Source organism: Portunus trituberculatus, chromosome 50 (genome assembly GCF_017591435.1).
Source record: "Portunus trituberculatus isolate SZX2019 chromosome 50, ASM1759143v1, whole genome shotgun sequence".
Taxonomy (NCBI): domain Eukaryota; kingdom Metazoa; phylum Arthropoda; class Malacostraca; order Decapoda; family Portunidae; genus Portunus; species Portunus trituberculatus.
In genome coordinates, this window is record NC_059304.1 from 9,396,393 (window position 1) to 9,413,939 (window position 17,547).

General features: G+C 46.8%; 1 protein-coding gene across 1 annotated transcript in view; it reads right to left on the minus strand.

Annotated features, from left to right (window-relative positions):
* Window positions 1-17,547, minus strand: part of LOC123499703 (diacylglycerol kinase beta-like) — a 69,843-nt gene that overhangs the window by 23,812 nt on the left and 28,484 nt on the right. The window contains exon 3 of the mRNA XM_045248104.1: window positions 580-661. Within this exon, the coding sequence (XP_045104039.1) occupies window positions 580-643 (64 nt within the window). The 5' untranslated portion in view covers window positions 644-661. The remainder of the gene's footprint in view (window positions 1-579; window positions 662-17,547) is intronic.

The following is a 17,547-nucleotide window of genomic DNA, read 5'->3' on the forward strand; positions in this document are numbered from 1 at the left end:
GCCACGAAGGTTAGCAAGGAGCGAACGTGCATCATGAAATTCTACGGTACCCGCCACTCGTGTTTAACTTACTAACTCACTAACACACGTCTGATGTACAGTTCTTATGATTACAGCCAAGGTGGAGTCTTGGAATATGCATAACAATTGCCTAACCAGCACACAATAACGTAAGAGCAGAAGGGATGTAGTGAAACTCTACGGTACCACCACTTGTGTTTAACTTATTAACTAATACAGTCTGATGTACTATTCTTTTGATTACAGCCAGGATGGAGTCTTGGAATATGCATCAAAATTGCCAAACCAGCACACAATAACGTAAGAGAATAAAGGATGTTTCAAGGAGACTTAAGGCTTATATGTAACAGTCCTCAATTCTTCTACCCATCATCCTCGTCTATTTAAACTCAATTTTGTGAACATGTAAATACTTATAACTCATGCACAGAAATACCACCACCACTACCACTATCACCAATAACAAAACTACGGTCATACAAACAAACAATCCACACCACACACACACACACACACACACACACACACACACACACACACACAAGAGGAGGTACTCACATGTTGTCAAATCCTGCAACTGCTGAAACTCCGCCGGCGAAAGCTTTTCCCAGTGGAGAGCCATCCTCCTCGCTCCCAGCACCTGTGGGAGGAGACGGAAAGAACATGAAACTGGTGCAAAGATAGCGAAGGGCGAGCAGAGTTCCTAAGGGTTTTCATCGCTTCCTTCATTCACTTCACCGCTTATGCACTTACCGATGAAAAGAAATGATATTAATGCGGGTTTTGCTCTAAATATAAGCTATCCACTACTTCTACCAATTCGCAAAGAGGTGTTCTACAGGGTATTTATCGCTTCCTTCATTCGTTTCACTCCTTGGGCACTTAATCGACAAATAAAGAGACAGTAACACAGGTTCTATGGGGTGTACATGTAACCTCTCTACCACGACTTCTACTAATCTACAAGTGCTTACGTAGACGGAGTGAAGGGATAGTAATCAAAAGAGAATAATGACTTGAATAATGCGACGCTAAAAATATCCCTTGCGTGTTCAACTCAGCAAGATTCTTTAAAGATAAAAAGAGAGAAAGAATAGTGTGTGTGTGTGTGTGTGTGTGTGTGTGTGTGTGTGTGTGTGTGTGTGTGTGTGTGTGTGTGTGTGTGTGTGTGTGTGTGTGTGTGTGTGTGTGTGTGTGTGTGTGTGTGTGTGTGTGTGTGTGTGTGTGTGTGTGACGAGGGATGCCCAATACCCAGCACCTCGCTATTATGCGGCATCCCTGACCTTTAGATTTTTATCAAACTTTCATGTGAGAGACAAGAAAAAGGGGGGGAGGGAAAAAGAGAAAGAGAAAAAGAGAAAGGAGAAAGAGAGAAAAGGGGAGAGAAAGGGAGGATGAAAAGAGGAGAGAAGGGTGAGGGAAGAATCACAATAGACACTTAAGATCAAAGTGGCTGTGGTGATGGTGGTGGAGGTAAAGAAGGAGGAGGAGGAGGAGGAGGAGGAGGAGGAGGAGGAGGAGGAGGAGGAGGAGGAGGAGAAGGAGAAGGAGAAGGAGGAGAAGGAGGAGGAGGAGGAGGAGGAGGAGGAGGAGGAGGAGGAGGAGGAGGAGGAGGAGGAGGAGGAGGAGGAGGAGGAGGAGGAGGAGGACGAGGACGAGGACGAGGACGAGAAGGAGGAGGAGAAGGAGGAGGAGGTGGTGGTGGTGATGGTGGTGGTGGTGGTGGTGGTGGTGGTGGTGGTGGTGGTGGTGGTGGTGGTGGACAGAAGAGCTGGAGGAGAATGAAGAGGTGAAGAGGAGAGGAAGGAAGTCTATAATAAGGTACCGACGACCCAACATCTCTATTGAACAACAAACACTGATCGATCACTCACGCCTTCTCCGGCACGCCCTTCGACACCCGTATCCCCTCCACCATTCCCACTCCGCCCCTCTCCAGCACCTCCCGTTAGTTGAGGGACAAGGTGAAGTTTTACACAGGTGGGTGGGGGTGCAGGATGCAGAAGCTTTGAGCACCCCAGGGAGAAGCTCTTCTGGGTTGTTCATTGGGTGCTTGGGGCGTGAATAACTATGAAGGCCAAGGAAAGGTTTGATGCTAATGGAGGAAGGAAAATAATGAGTTAACAATCCTGGGTCCCGGGGGTGGGGTTAGGGGAGATTGTTCCTGTCTGTCTGTCTGTCTGTCTGCCTGTCTATCTGCCTGTTCATTTATTGGACATTCCTTCACCCACTCACTGCCTTTCCCTTTTCAACCCCAGCCCAGTCCATCCCAGCTCAGCCAGCCCAGCCAGCCAGCCAGCCAGCCAGCCAGCCAGCCGCTCCTCCCCTAGTCTTGCCCGTTCTTCCAATCACTCATCAATCCGACTATCTCCCTCCTTCCTTTCCTCCTTCTTCTCCACATAATCAAGACTCCGCTGCCCGTCTGACAGGACAACGAGTGACCGAGTTCCCCACGCACCACTCCGTCACTCTGCAGGGACGCCCAACAATATTACTCGAGGATTTTAATCAAAGTTGGACTTGGAATCTTTCTGGAAGGGAGCATCGGGTCGCCTTGGAAACTAAGCTGACTCGGGATTCTATTTTTTTCTCTCTTCTTTCTTCTTTTGAACATTCATGCTGTTTTCCATATGGAGCGGCACATTTTAGGCGCCTAGCTTCACTTTTTTTTTTTTTTCTTCTTTCGTTTCTAGGCCTATCTACAGAGTTGTCGGAGGGGAAAAGAAAAACGGAAGGAAAAGAATGAAAACGGAAGTGAAAAAAATATTGTTGGTAGTGATCGAGATAAAGGGAGTTTTTCTTCCCTTTTTCCTTAATTCTTTAAATTCTGACAACCAAATATTGCTTCTCCGTACACAATAAATTTTTCATGACAGTTACGATGCCTATCCTAGGCCTCTGCCATTAAAAATACTTCAAGAAAGGGAATGAAAAGAAAATCTAGAACACACACACACACACACACACACACACACACACACACACACACACACACACACACACACACACACACACACACACACAGAGAGAGAGAGAGAGAGAGAGAGAGAGAGAGAGAGAGAGAGAGAGAGAGAGAGAGAGAGAGAGAGAGAGAGAGAGAGAGAGAGAGAGAGACGCACTAATATTATAACAGTTTTTAAGAAGACCCATCCGGAAACAGCAATGGTATGATGACTTCTTTTCCTCTCCCTTTAATTTTCTTTTCACTTTCACTCGACAAAAAAAGCCAGCTAAGTGAAGTCAGGGCAGCTATTCACGTCACATCCTCCCAGTGATGATTTGTAATACGCTGACGGGACTTCTTTCTCCACCCCATCATCTCTTTACAGGCTCAGATAAAAGTACCGCTCCACATCATCAAGTATGAAAGGATTGCGGGGTAGTAGTTGATGTTTCCGCCACAGCCATACATCACTCACCCTCAGAAACGTAAAATGCTCTGGACTTTTAAAGAACGGAGGTGATATACGATTGAATGATATGTCAGAGCATTAGTTTCATTTATCACAAGGTCTCTATTGCTTTTACCAGATGTTTTTGCTTCATTCATGTATCACTTAGCCTCAGAAACATGAAATATTCTTAACCCCTTCGATATTGAGTCGCATTTTTATCGTGATTTTCGGGGATGATTAGACGATTTTATTTGCATTAGGAAGGGTCTATGGAGGTCAGAAGATTAATGGCCACAGTCTCCACTATTCTAATGCCCAAATAAGTTTCTGAAGCTGTGTAAAATCACCAAATAGTAACCAGAACGAATTTGGAAACGCGTCATGGTACTCACGGGGTTAAAGAGACGGAGGTGATATATGATTAAAGCATGTCAGATATCTCTAACTTTATTTATCACAAGACTAGTATTCTTAAAACACTTTGGGCTCTCAGAAGGACTAATCTGAATGGCCACAGAGGTGATCAGCTGGGTTCTCATATGCGTTATGTGTAGCAAACAGTCCTCGACACCACAGTCAGTTAAAAGTACTAGTTGTGTTATAGTAGCGAGAAGAATAATGCAAACAGAACGGGGATGTTTTTCATATTGACAGTGCAATATCCTTTCTTCTACTATGGATAATGTAAACACTCTACAGCCACTTAAAAGTAGTCGTGTTACAGTATCGACAAGAGTAATGCAAATAAAACGCGGCTATTTTTTCCTACATACGGCCTACCTTTTCCTTAACTATCGCTGGGACTATGCAAACACGGCTACAAACCCCCAAAACATCCACACCACCCAGTTAAATATAGTCGGGTTACATCACCGAAACATTTAAAAACACGAAAGAACACCAATAGATTAGAGAGGGAGAGACATAACTACTTAACTGCCCACCCATACAAGAGCTCGTGTGTCAATGAGAATAAGTGATTGGAAGACAAGTGATGGAAGATAAGTGAGAATAAGTGAGTGACGCCCCACAACTAAGTACTTTCAGGTGAGTCCCTGTTTAAAGGTGAAATCTAATAGGAGGAATGATAAATATGGTTACGAAACAAAGGCAGGGAGACACATTAAATTTTTAAGAGGACATATCTGATTCCCATCCTCCTCTACCGTCCAGCATTCCAAGTTTCATTCCTAGATTTCTGGAATGTTTTAGCTGTCCCGAGAGATGAAGGACGGGAAGACAAAGAGAGGAGTGTCTTCATTTCTACTTCTGCGTCTTACTACACACTCGAGATGCCCTGCGAGGATCCTGAAGATGCTGCGTCAGGATCCCCGGGTAGAGAAATGCTGTGGTGTAAGAATAAGGAGAGAGTGAGTGATGCAAAGAGGGAAGGACGGATGAGAGATATGTGTAGCTGCTTGCCTCGCCCTACTCACAGCCCGCCATCACCACTGCCCCGCACATCCCCCACTACTGTCATCCACTACACCAATACCACCACCACCACCACCATCATGTCAATCCAGTCATCACCATCCTTGCTATTTATTCAGTGCCACAGTGCCACGTCATCTCCTTCACAACTACCAGCGCTAGAGCCACTCTCAGTGCCACTCATTCTCACTGACAGTACTCCACACAGCAACTTTACGACGACTGCTGCTGTTGTTCTACTATACTACTGCTACTGCCGCTACTGTTATTAATCTACCACCACCACTACCACCAGCACTATTACTACTACTACTACTACTACTACTACTACTACTACTACTACTACTACTACTTCTACTACTACCACTAGTACTACTACTACTACTTACTACTACTATCATCATTATTATAACAACTACTACTACTACTTACCACTGCTACCATCACTATAACAACTACTACTACTTTCACTACTACCACTGTTACTACTACTACTGCTACTACTGCTACTACTACTACTACTACTTACTAATAATAATAATAATAATAATAATAATAATAATAATAATAATAATAATAATAATAATAATAATAATAAATAATAATAATAATAATAATAATACTGCTATTACTACTACTACTACAACAACTACTACTACTACTACCACATCTCACAGCATCACCATCATTATACATTATCATCAACTTAACACCATACCACTCACACCACCACCATTCACAGAACCATCATCCCCTCCACCAGCACCATTCCTCAATATTAACACCACCACAGCCTGCATTCACCAACATCCATGGAGCCAGCATCACCTCCACCACTATCCACATACTGCTCCACCCGCAGCATCACAGCCACACACATCTCGACAGCATACGACACCATCATACAATCAGCATCACTACTTCACTGCCTACACACACACACACACACACACACACACACACACGTCTTACGTCACAGGAAACTCTTGACCGCGCCTCACTATGGCAACCCTCCCCCACCCCACCATCGCCATAGCAATACCGCCTCCCCACGGCTGGAGAGCCACGCCTCCTACAGCTAAACAATATTTTTGAAAACCTCTTCAATTCCCCTCGGCAGACCACCGCGCCATCCCTCAACAAAGAGCCATTTGTCTCCGGGCCGCCGCTGTCCAGGCCGCTACTTTGTTAATTGGCTCTCATACTCTGTGACTCAAAAGACCAAAACAAAAATTCCCTCCATCCACATTTCCAAACCAGCTGATATTGAGGTCTTCTCCTGACGCAAGTTGCTGACGTCATCAGTGACGCAAGCCTGCTGGGCGGGGTCTGAGCAGCGCCGCCTGGGATTGGTCGGCCCGGCGGTATTGATGACGCCACTTTCTTCCCTTCCTTCCATTGGTTAATGATGCTATTTTGGTGATGTTCCGTCGGGGAGCTGCTGTGCATGCTAACTCGACCTGTACCGCCTGTTGTTTCCCAGCACATGAATTTTTAAAAGAACGATGTGTTACAGACGAGACACTGCGCCCGCCAAGGAGCAGCAGCCCTCACCAGCCACCACCACCACTACTACCATCACCCCGCCACACTCCCAGGGCTGTAGGAAAGCCTCAAATAAGCCTCGAATGTCTGCCTCCCACAACAACCTTCTTTCCTTCAAGCCCTCTCACCAGAAGGCCACACCGGGGGTGCCTCGTAATGCTGTGGCAGGGCGGCAGGGTGGCAGGGTGGAAGGGTGGCTGGTGGCTGGCTGGGGTGGAGTGAGGTTAGCTTTCCGCCCCAGTATTCGCTGGTGCGGGTGTGGGTTATATGGGGGCGTCTGGCGGTGGTAACGATCTGTTTCCCAGTTTCCCAGCTCCGGGCGTCCAATATAGCCACCTCCTTACTGACATCCATCACCCACCGCCACCCTCCACCCCACTCCAGGACCCGCCCCGCCCCGTTCCGCCCCGCCCCGATTCCGCCCCGCCCAGCCCAGCCCCGCCTTGCCCCGCCTCGCACCGCCCCGACCGCGCCACACACAGCTCCGGGGGCAAGATGAGGCCACTGGCTGTGTGTGTGAAGTAGGTCACAAAGAAGATGACCAGAGATAAATAAATACATGGAAGTAAACGTGAAAACAAACACAGAAAGAAGGGGCAGGCAATACATAAATCAAGGAAGTGAAATAGGTCAATAAAATGAGATATGTAGTTATGAGTGGGGAGGCTGGAAGATTAATAGATGGGCATGTAGATGGATGTATCAATGGGTGGACAGAGGGGTGGGGGGGATGTATGGAGGGATGAATGCTTGGACGTATGGATGAATAGAAATATGCAATTATGATCAAGCCAAACAATGGAACGAAAAAAAAAACAATGAGAAGCACAACACAAAGATAAATAAGAGACACATGAAACAAAACAACGACAGAAAGACATGCACAAAATAAACAGAGAGAGAGAGAGAGAGAGAGAGAGAGAGAGAGAGAGAGAGAGAGAGAGAGAGAGAGAGAGAGAGAGAGAGAGAGAGAGAGAGAGAGAGAGAGAGAGAGAGAGAGAGAGAGAGAGAGAGAGAGAGAGAGAGAGAGAGAGAGAGAGAGAGAGAGATGAATAAAATAGATGACTAATAAATACACACATACATTACATATCAAAGTAACTGAAAGAGTGAGTGAGGCGGAGACTGACTGACTGACTGACTGACTAACTGACTGACTGAATGTGTGGATGAGAGACTGATGAAATGCTAGAATTGAAGCAACACTCTCATCCACATTATTTCATTTAGTTACTACTCTGCGTATTTCTAGCAAAGTGAGTATATATATATTTTACTATTATTAATACTACTTTAAGATATTCCATTCCATCTATTATGTAGTAGTAGTAGTAGTAGTAGTAGTAGTAGTAGTAGTAGTAGTAGTAGTAGTAGTAGTAGTAGCAGTAGCAGTACCAGTAGTAGCAGCAGTAGTAGTAGTAGTAGTAGTAGTAGCAGTAGCAGTAGCAGTAGCAGTAGCAGTAGCAGTAGCAGCAGCAGCAGCAGCAGCAGTAGCAGTAGTAAAAACGATAGAAGTATTACAGAAATAAAAGCATAACGCAAAACACACACATTCTCTCTCTCTCTCTCTCTCTCTCTCTCTCTCTCTCTCTCTCTCTCTCTCTCTCTCTCTCTCTCTCTCTCTCTCTCTCTCTCTCTCTCTCTCTCTCTCTCTCTCTCTCCTCCCTCCCTCCCTCCTCCTCCCTCCCTCCCTCCTCCCTCCTCCCTCCTCTCTCTCTCTCTCTCTCTCTCTCTCTCTCTCTCTCTCTCTCTCTCTCTCTCTCTCTCCACTGTATCCACATTTTCCCTTCGCCCCTCACACAAACAGACAATGGCCTGGACAGAGTAAACACTGAAGGACCTGACGAGGCAGAGGGTGGTGGTGACGATGGTGCCAGAGAGAGAGAGAGAGAGAGAGAGAGAGAGAGAGAGAGAGAGAGAGAGAGAGAGAGAGAGAGAGAGAGAGAGAGACTACCTCCTATTCCACGGCTGAAGTGTCTTACCATTGTCTAGCTTTGTCTTTCTTTTCCTCTCCTTTCTTCCTTTCCTATCTCTCCGTCGCTCCTCCCTGCCCTCCCTCTCCTATTGTTGCTATGCACGCCGCCCCTCCCCATCCCCATCCTTCCTTTCTCCCCTCTTTCCCCTCTCCACTCCCCGTCCCCCTCCACGAGCCCCTGGCATGGTTCGCTCCTATATTGCAGATTAATAACCCTTGATCAAGTGTTGGTGTTATAGCTCTCGGCTCGCACTAATCTGGAATTATTGCCTCTACCGCTCCCACTGAAACCAATTGGGGAAGGTACTTCTACTGCTACTACTACTACTGCTACTACTACTGCTAGTTCGGATTCTAATGTTACTACGGCTGTTGATGCTGCTATTACTACTGCTGGTGCTGCTGTCATTACTGCTTTTATTATGATGATGGTTTTGGTGATGAGAGTAATGATATAAATGTTGTTGATTGTGTTTTTTACTGTTGTCATCGTCATTTGTTAACATTATATCTATCACTAACACTGTCACTATCACCACTACCATCACCATCACCATTATCGTCAGCATTATCATCAACATACATGCCCGTCTATCTTCTTATTTAGCACTTTGCCAAATTATCCATCTATCCATCCATCCACGCAACCATTCATCTCACCGGTCAATCCAATTACCTATCCAGCCATACACCGATCTAACCATCAATCTGTCCATCCATATGTCCATTCACCTCACCAGGCTATCCATCTATCCACCCATCCATACACCATTCATTTTACCAGACCACCCATCTATCTATCTATCCATCTATCAGAGAGGGCGCGTCTATCCCCGTCCCTTCACCCCCTCGTCCCCCTTGTTTCCCTCTGTGCCAGGCTCGGGGAGGCCTTAATGGCTGGGTCAGATCGTAAACAGTTGTCGCTCAGCTGGCGCCCCTCGAGCGACCCCCGCCCACACGTGTGACGCAGCCTCCCTCACGCCCCTTTCACACCTCCATCTGCCTCGCCATCTGCCCTCACATGCTCGTCTCTCACAATCCTCGCTTTAGTCACACTCCCTCACGCCTCGCCATCCGCTCACTATCTGTTCCCGCACTATGTCATGACTCACGCCCCGCTTACTCACTCATTCACTCACTCGTCCCGTATTTCCCCACCAGTCGTCCCTTCACGCCCTTCCACCTCCAGTGTCTCCCCTTAATCCCCACACTCCGCCACACCCCCAGCTGGTAAACAAAGGGGCGAGGGTGTGGCAGTGACGTCACTAGGCTGGGGAGGGAGGAGGGTGGCGATGGAGATAAACAAACACGAGGTGGAGGTGCTACTGCCTGCTGGGTCCTAGGGCCTCTCTACCGTGGTCCTGCGTGGGTGGATGGGGCGGTGAGTGGGCGCACGCACGCACGCACACACACACACACACACACACACACACACACACACACACACACACACACACACACACACACACACACACCATATCGTTGACGCAAAATTGGAGATGTTAGACTGTTCTATAAAACGTATCATCATCATCATCAATCATCATCGTCATCACCTCTTCACAATAAGCATCATCACCTCGTCAAAGTCATTGCAGCCTTCCACTTCAGACCACACTGTCACAAACTTCAGTGTCTTTCAGGTGCGGTAATCATAACTCTGCTTCTCACCTTGCACCGTATCACACCAACTAGCGATCGAATAACGTATAACCTCTTCACTTAAGTCGCGTTCTGATGACACCAAGGGGTGATAAAATTTCCAGTCTTCTCTCTACTCATCCTCCCCTGGTGTTTGTCTATTCCCCTTCCCTCATATAAGTTCTCTTGAATAACTTATAACGACCTTTCCAGTCCACTCACGTCTCAAGAAAACAATTAAGCGATAAAATTTCTAGTCTTCTCACCCTACCTACTGTCTTTCTGCACCAACTTTCTTGCACACGTATAGGTTCTCTCTCTCTCTCTCTCTCTCTCTCTCTCTCTCTCTCTCTCTCTCTCTCTCTCTCTCTCTCTCTCTCTCTCTCTCTCTCTCTCTCTCTTCATCTCCGTCACCCTTCCTCTCCCCTTGCCCTCTGCCTCCCTCAGCCCAGCCTCAGGGTAAACGTGCGAGACAGCTGGGTCCTGAGAAATGAATTGATCCTTCTCTCCCCTATTCTTTTTTTCTTCTTTCTTTCTTTTATTCCCTACCTTTACTTTGTTCTCCCCCTCTTCCATTTCCTTCACTGTCCAGCCAATATTCATAATACTTGATTTTACTTTTCTCCTTCCACTCGTGTCTTGAAAGATGATTTGTACGTTGATTTAAAAAGATACAAAGAGAGAATTAGTCTTTCGAATGATATGGTTTCTCCTTCAATGTGGTAAAAAGATGTGGTATAAATTTAAACTATGATTTCAGAAGACACTGCTAATGGTAAAAGGAGTGATGGAGGGGTTCAGAGCTTTAAGTTCATGCAGTTTTATCTCTACTCAATTAAAACAGTCTAGGGTGAAATTAATTAACGAGTATCACATTGTCATTAGGAGCGAAACGGTTAACAGCTTCAATATAAAGACATCCACCGCTGATTCAAATTCCAGTCTGGCTTTGTTTCCATCACAGGCCAGACAGGAAGCGGATACCCAACCAAGTCAACCTTCCACACATCTCTGAGTTCCAAGGCCAATAGTGACACTAACACCTTCACGAGGAAAGCACGGTGGGCTAGTGTGGTATTGTGTTACATGGGAAGAGATCAAGAGGTAACCAGAGGCGCAATTACCAAAATATAAAGTAATATGACACTCACATATCTATATTTGGCTCCTGAATGACGAGATTCCGTTATTTGTGTTGCCTCCTCGCCATAAGTGTTCCGTCAAGGATTGTTTCTGTTGCAGAGCACACGATGGCGCCAACACTTGCCCTTTGCACAAACAACCTGAGACACCGATCAACACAACTTCCGTGCTCTGCTGAGCAGCTGTGCTAGTACTAACACGTGACGCTTCGATGACGGGTAGGCCACAGTACCACTACCAGCGGCAGCAGCAGCAGTAATATAACAACGAGGTCAAACACACCATAAATTGTGAGAGTAAGGATAAAAATTGACTTCTAAGAATGACGTCACCAAGAATAGATTCTGGAAGAAAATAATAACCCGACCATCGATGTTTCTTTATATATCAAAAGTGAAAAACAAGACAAGGATACACAACCACCCACGCAAGGCCGCCGCGCCGCCCACACACCCAGGCCTCGCCTCGCCGCCCGCGTATCGTTCCTCACCGGCTTGTGGTGGGCGTCACAGTAGACAGTTAGTAGGGAGTCCAATTATCCGGCCACCGCGTCTTAAAAATATTGCTTCCAGAATAGTATAGAGTGGCCTCCATCACGCCACACGTGTGTGTGTGTGTGTGTGTGTGTGTGTGTGTGTGTGTGTGTGTGTGTGTGTGTGTGTGTGTGTGTGTGTGTGTGTGTGTGTGTGTGTGTGTGTGTGTGTGTGTGTGTGTGTGTGTGTGTGGAGCGGCGGCCGAGGCTGCCAGCAATGTGATACAACCGCAAAGTATTATAGTCAATGAGACAAAAATATCCTCCCGCGTCCGTACGTATGTCTCTCCTGGCAGAGCGGTACTTGATCATGTCAGTCGCCACCGAAATACCACACAACAGAAATACCGCACAACACAGGACATCAGTGCCACTATTAGAAAGACCATTATAGCTTTCAAATCACTAAAGAGTGACTAGTGACGCATGTTGCAAGACAAAAACATGCAAATATGACACTTTACCTCAGGAATCACTCACATTCGCGTCTTCATATTTCTTTTTTCTTTTTCCACTTTAACAAGAAAATACAAAGTTATCGAAGGATTATGATGCCGTAAGGAAGTAGAACATCAGCGTTACGATTTGAAAGACGCTTATACCCTCAAAAATTATTAAGAGTGATCAATGACACGTGATGAAATGTAAGAACATGCATAACCGACACAAACTCAATAACCACATACTTTCGTGTCCTGAAACTTCAAAAAAGACAAAAGGAGACAAGCTGCTCCATTTTCTCCTCCCATCATGATGTTTAACTAGTCTTCTGTTCTCACAAGGCTGGTTAAAGCTTGTGATGCGAAAAATAAATAAACGAAAGACTATACTGGGAAAAATATATAAAGGTTGAATCTTATCTTAACGCTTTCATTGGGACGCGACCACGGCACTGTCCAGATAAGTAAGGGGATATCGTTGCACAGGTGTCGCCCCGGCTGTCTCCTAGATGCCGCGGGGAGTGTTACCGAGTTAACTTTTGCCACAAGGAGGGTGAAAGGGAGGGAGGCTGGAGAGAGAGAGAGAGAGAGAGAGAGAGAGAGAGAGAGAGAGAGAGAGAGAGAGAGAGAGAGAGAGAGAGAGAGAGAGAGAGAGAGAGAGAGAGAGAGAGAGAGAGAGAGAGAGGAAGGCAGGGAGGGAGTAAAGAAAAGAAAAACCGAAAGCAAAAACGATAAAACAAGAGAAAGGAAGAAAGGAAAGGCTGATAGGAAAACAAAGACAAAAACACAAAAGAATGGATGGAAAAGAAAGAACACGAAAGAAAGAAAGAAAGAAAGAAAGAAAGAAAGAACGCGAAAATAAGATAATGAAAAAAGAGAAAGAAGGAAAAGGGAAAAGAAATAATGAAAGAGCGACCGAAAAGAAAAAGATACGAACGAAAGACTACAAGAAGGAGAGAATGAAAGAAAGGGAGAGGGGGAAATACTCGTAAAAGAGAAGGAGCGAAAGTGAATAAAAGAAGAGGAAAGAAATGAAAGAATGCCATCAACTTATCCTTTCAACACATTTTATTTCCTTATTTACCAACCTATTCATTCATTCTTTCATTCACTCAACACTAGACTTGTTTGTAACACCACAGGATAGAGTAGTAGTAGTAGTAGTAGTAGTAGTAGTAGTAGTAGTAGTAGTAGTAGTAGTAGTAGTAGTAGTAGCAGGTTATCTCACTATCACTCCACATCATCACCATTACTAACACAACAATCTTTATCCGATCTTTCTAAGCACTTGGAACAGCAAAACGTGACTCTCTCTCTCACAGCGCAACAGCACGCAGGCCAAGGGATAAAAGCAACACCACCACCAACACTACCACCACCACCACCAGCAACAACAACAACAACAACAACCGCAACAACGAGAAGAACACCAGCAGAGACCAGGCCCATTCATAGCACTGGCCTTCACATAACACGACAAACGTCCTCAGAAAAAAAAATAATAATCCCCACTCAAATATTACTGAATTAACTTCCCCCTCGTGAATCACTCTGCCTCTCCCTCCCTCCCTCCCTCTCTTGTGCATGTTCGTGAGGGAAGAAAAAGGTTGATGTTGCCCTTGGAGAATAAAATCCCACGCTCCCTCACGTTACTAATGAGATAAACCACCGTAATTGTCACGGATTATTAAGAAGTCACGTAAAAAAAATCATGAAAGGTTGAGTGTGGTGGCTGACGGTGGTGTGTGGTGAGACTGTGTGATGATAGTAAGAGTGGTCAGTAGTGAGGATGGTGTGGTGAGGGTGGTTTGTGGCGAATAAGACTGGTGGTGATAACGTGTGATGAGAGTAGCGTGCGGCGTGGTGACTGGTGCAGGGTTGCGTGTGGTGTGGCGCTTCTCCATCATGTCCGTGGCGTGAGGTGGCGTGTTACTGTCTTGAGTGATGTTGAGGCGTGCCTGAGCATCCCCCTAACACAACCCTAATACAAGCTTACCTTAATACAAGCTTATTCTAACACAGGCTTATTCCAATAGTGTCCTTTGTGTACCGTGTGTCTGTATGTATCACACCTGAAGTATTGTTATGGTGGGTTGGTGGTGGTAGGGACACGGGGCTTGGGGGTATTAAAGGTACCAGATGGAGAGGGAGAGAGAGAGAGAGAGAGGAGAGAGAGAGAGAGAGAGAGAGAGAGAGAGAGAGAGAGAGAGAGAGAGAGAGAGAGAGAGAGAGAGAGAGAGAGAGAGAGAGAGAGAGAGAGAGAGAGAGAGAGAGAGAGAGAGAGAGAGAGAGAGAGAGAGAGAGAGAGAGAGAGAGAGAGAGAGAGAGAGAGAGAGAGAGAATTTCACTACCCTCATATCCCACGCCTCATATTCCACGATTCAAATTACCCACCTTATACTCCACTCATATTTCTCGCCTCACGCTCCCCACCAACACCGTTCAACACCGTGTCTCGTGCAGTGCCTACTCGTGGCGCCAAACACGCCCTGAGTTCCGCTGAGTCACGGCACCACCTGATGGAGAGGAGCAACTCTCTTCCCTTCCGCATAAACACATGCCGGGAAAATCAGCCTTAAAGGGAATCCAGTGCTTTTCCCGTCGAAGCCTCCAGTTGCCACGCTACGTTCGCCATGTTTTACGAGGCGTGGGAAGAGATGGGGAGATGGGGAGAGGGGGATATGGAAGGACTGGATTTGCGTGGGGAACGGAGGTGTTACGGATAATACAAGGGATAGTTGTTGAGAGAAAGAAAGAAACAAGTGGGCTTATGTATACATGGAAGTGACCTATGACATTAAGAAAACGATAAAAGATATTTTTTGAGGTGTGTGTGTGTGTGTGTGTGTGTGTGTGTGTGTGTGTGTGTGTGTGTGTGTGTGTGTGTGTGTGTGTGTGTGTGTGTGTGTGTGTGTGTGTGTGTTTCACTGTTTGATCTGCTGCAGTCTCTGACGAGACAGCCAGACGTTACCCTACGGAGCAAGCTCAGAGCTCATTATTTCCGATCTTCGGATAGGCCTGAGACCAGGCACACACCACACACCGGGACAACAAGGTCACAACTCCTCGATTTACATCCCGTACCTACTCACTGCTAGGTGAACAGGGGCTACACGTGAAAGGAGACACACCCAAATATCTCCAACCGGCCGGGGAATCGAACCCCGGTCCTCTGGCTTGTGAAGCCAGCGCTCTAACCACTGAGCTACCGGGTGTGTGTGTGTGTGTGTGTGTGTGTGTGTGTGTGTGTGTGTGTGTGTGTGTGTGTGTGTGTGTGTGTGTGTGTGTGTGTGTGTGTGTGTGTGTGTACATAGAGTAAAGTAATAACGTGGTTCTGTGCAGTATGGATTAACTCTCGGACACACAGGAATATCAGTGCAAGTAATGATGTCCAAGACTATATCGGAGGTTCTCTAATGGTAATCCTTCGGTATTCACGCAGTCACTACGAAGAATGTTACCGCCACAGCCGAGGGATAAGAACCCACGTGCCCACTACCTCACTGCTTGCCGCCTGACGAGAAACTAGAGCAAGCGAACCTCCCTCCTTCCTATGGCCGATGGGTTTGGGGGTGCCTGGTTGGTGAGGGAGCAGCCTGGGGGAGTGTGAGGGGAGGACTTGGGGGGGCGGCTCATCCCTTTTATTAATCAAATAAACTTTAACGACAGTAATTTTCTACAGCGTCGACAAACATTCCCCCCTATGGAATCCCTCCTGCAGCTCTGAGCCGCCCCACTGCATACACACACACACACACACACACACACACACACACACACACACACACACACACACACACACACACACACATCCTCGTGAATATTTCGGCGTGCCCCACAAAGCCTGCAAGTACTACACGTGTGATGAAACTTGATAACACTTCCCTATCCTTCTCGTAAAAGTGTGTTATCTCTATAACTTGTATAACGTATTCTAAAGGCCTGTTACTGCTACCTAAGTGAGAACATGAATTACAAGCATTACCGTGTCCTGCCCATTAGTTCGGCGTGATTAATTGCTACTGTAAACGTGTGTCGTGACGTAAGTTATTGTTCCTAAAAGCACGTGTGTTTTGTTGCTTGCGATTCACACTAATGTACACTGTTGTCCCGCTGCAGCTGTCCAGTGTGCAGCCATTAGCTCAACACTGGCGGGAGGCTCTCAGGCCACTCCTCAGCCACCCGGACTTCCTCCAGGGCCAGGCGTGAGGCAGCCCAGTGTGGTCCCGGCGCCATACGGTGGTAATTTTAATTGCAATCGATTCTACATAATGTAATTGCCCCAAGCCCACCTTGCAGGGATACTTGGAAACAATTTTAGTCTCTCTCTCTCTCTCTCTCTCTCTCTCTCTCTCTCTCTCTCTCTCTCTCTGCAAAGCATTTCATATCACCACATCCCTCACAGCCAAACCACCCCGCCACACCCTCACCAGTCACCCAATAACACTTCCAGCGCACTTCCATCCACGGCACACAAGAAAAGGCTGCGTAATGGCACTTTTTCACGGACGACTCGAGGAATAATTTGCAGGCGCCTCTGCTGGACTGTCATGCACTGTTACCCTTCCCTCCCACCTTGCCTTTCCTTTCCTTCCTCTCCCTTTCCGTCCCTCAGTGGTGCGTCAGGCGAGTGTGCATCGTCAGACGCTGCAGTGAAGGCTTCCCCTCCCTCCCCATACCTCTCTCTCTCTCTCTCTCTCTCTCTCTCTCTCTCTCTCTCTCTCTCTCTCTCGCTTCCTCCCACGCTGAAGACGTAGTTGGCGTCCATCCATCTGTTGTCCAAGAACCTCCCCTCTACCACCATCATGTGCCCAAGTCTTGCCTGCCGCCATCCATCCACCGCCACTGATACCGCCTCTCCAACACCACTACTATATCCTACCCAGTCCTCTCCACCACCACCACCACCACCACGCGAAATGAACATCCTTGCCTTGTCTCTCCATCACCACCACCGCCACTGCCACCACCTCCACTACCCACGCGAACGAGCTGTCACTTCTCGCTTCTCACCTCCCCTCTACCTGTCCTTCATCGTGGGAATAACAAGGCTGTCCTAAAGAAGCCGGGTCCTCCGCACTGCCACCCCAGTCGCTCCACGCTCCTGCCGCAACAAGGGGGGCTGTGTGTGAGGCGTCTTGCTGTCACCATCTCTACTCGAGTTTTGCGAAGGTGGCAGCTCTTCCCTACCGATCTCTGAGTGTACTTCGATCAGCCACGTCAGGAAGTTTGAATAAAGAGAGGAAGAGAATTTGGGAATGGTATATATGAGTGAGTAAAGAGAATAGAAGAGTTTGGGAATGATACTCGTATATATGCGTGAGTAAAGAGATTAGGAGAGTTTGGGAGAGGTAATTAATGTGTGAGTAAAAATGAATACGAGTTTGGAAATGGTATATATGTGAGAGTAAAGAGAATAGG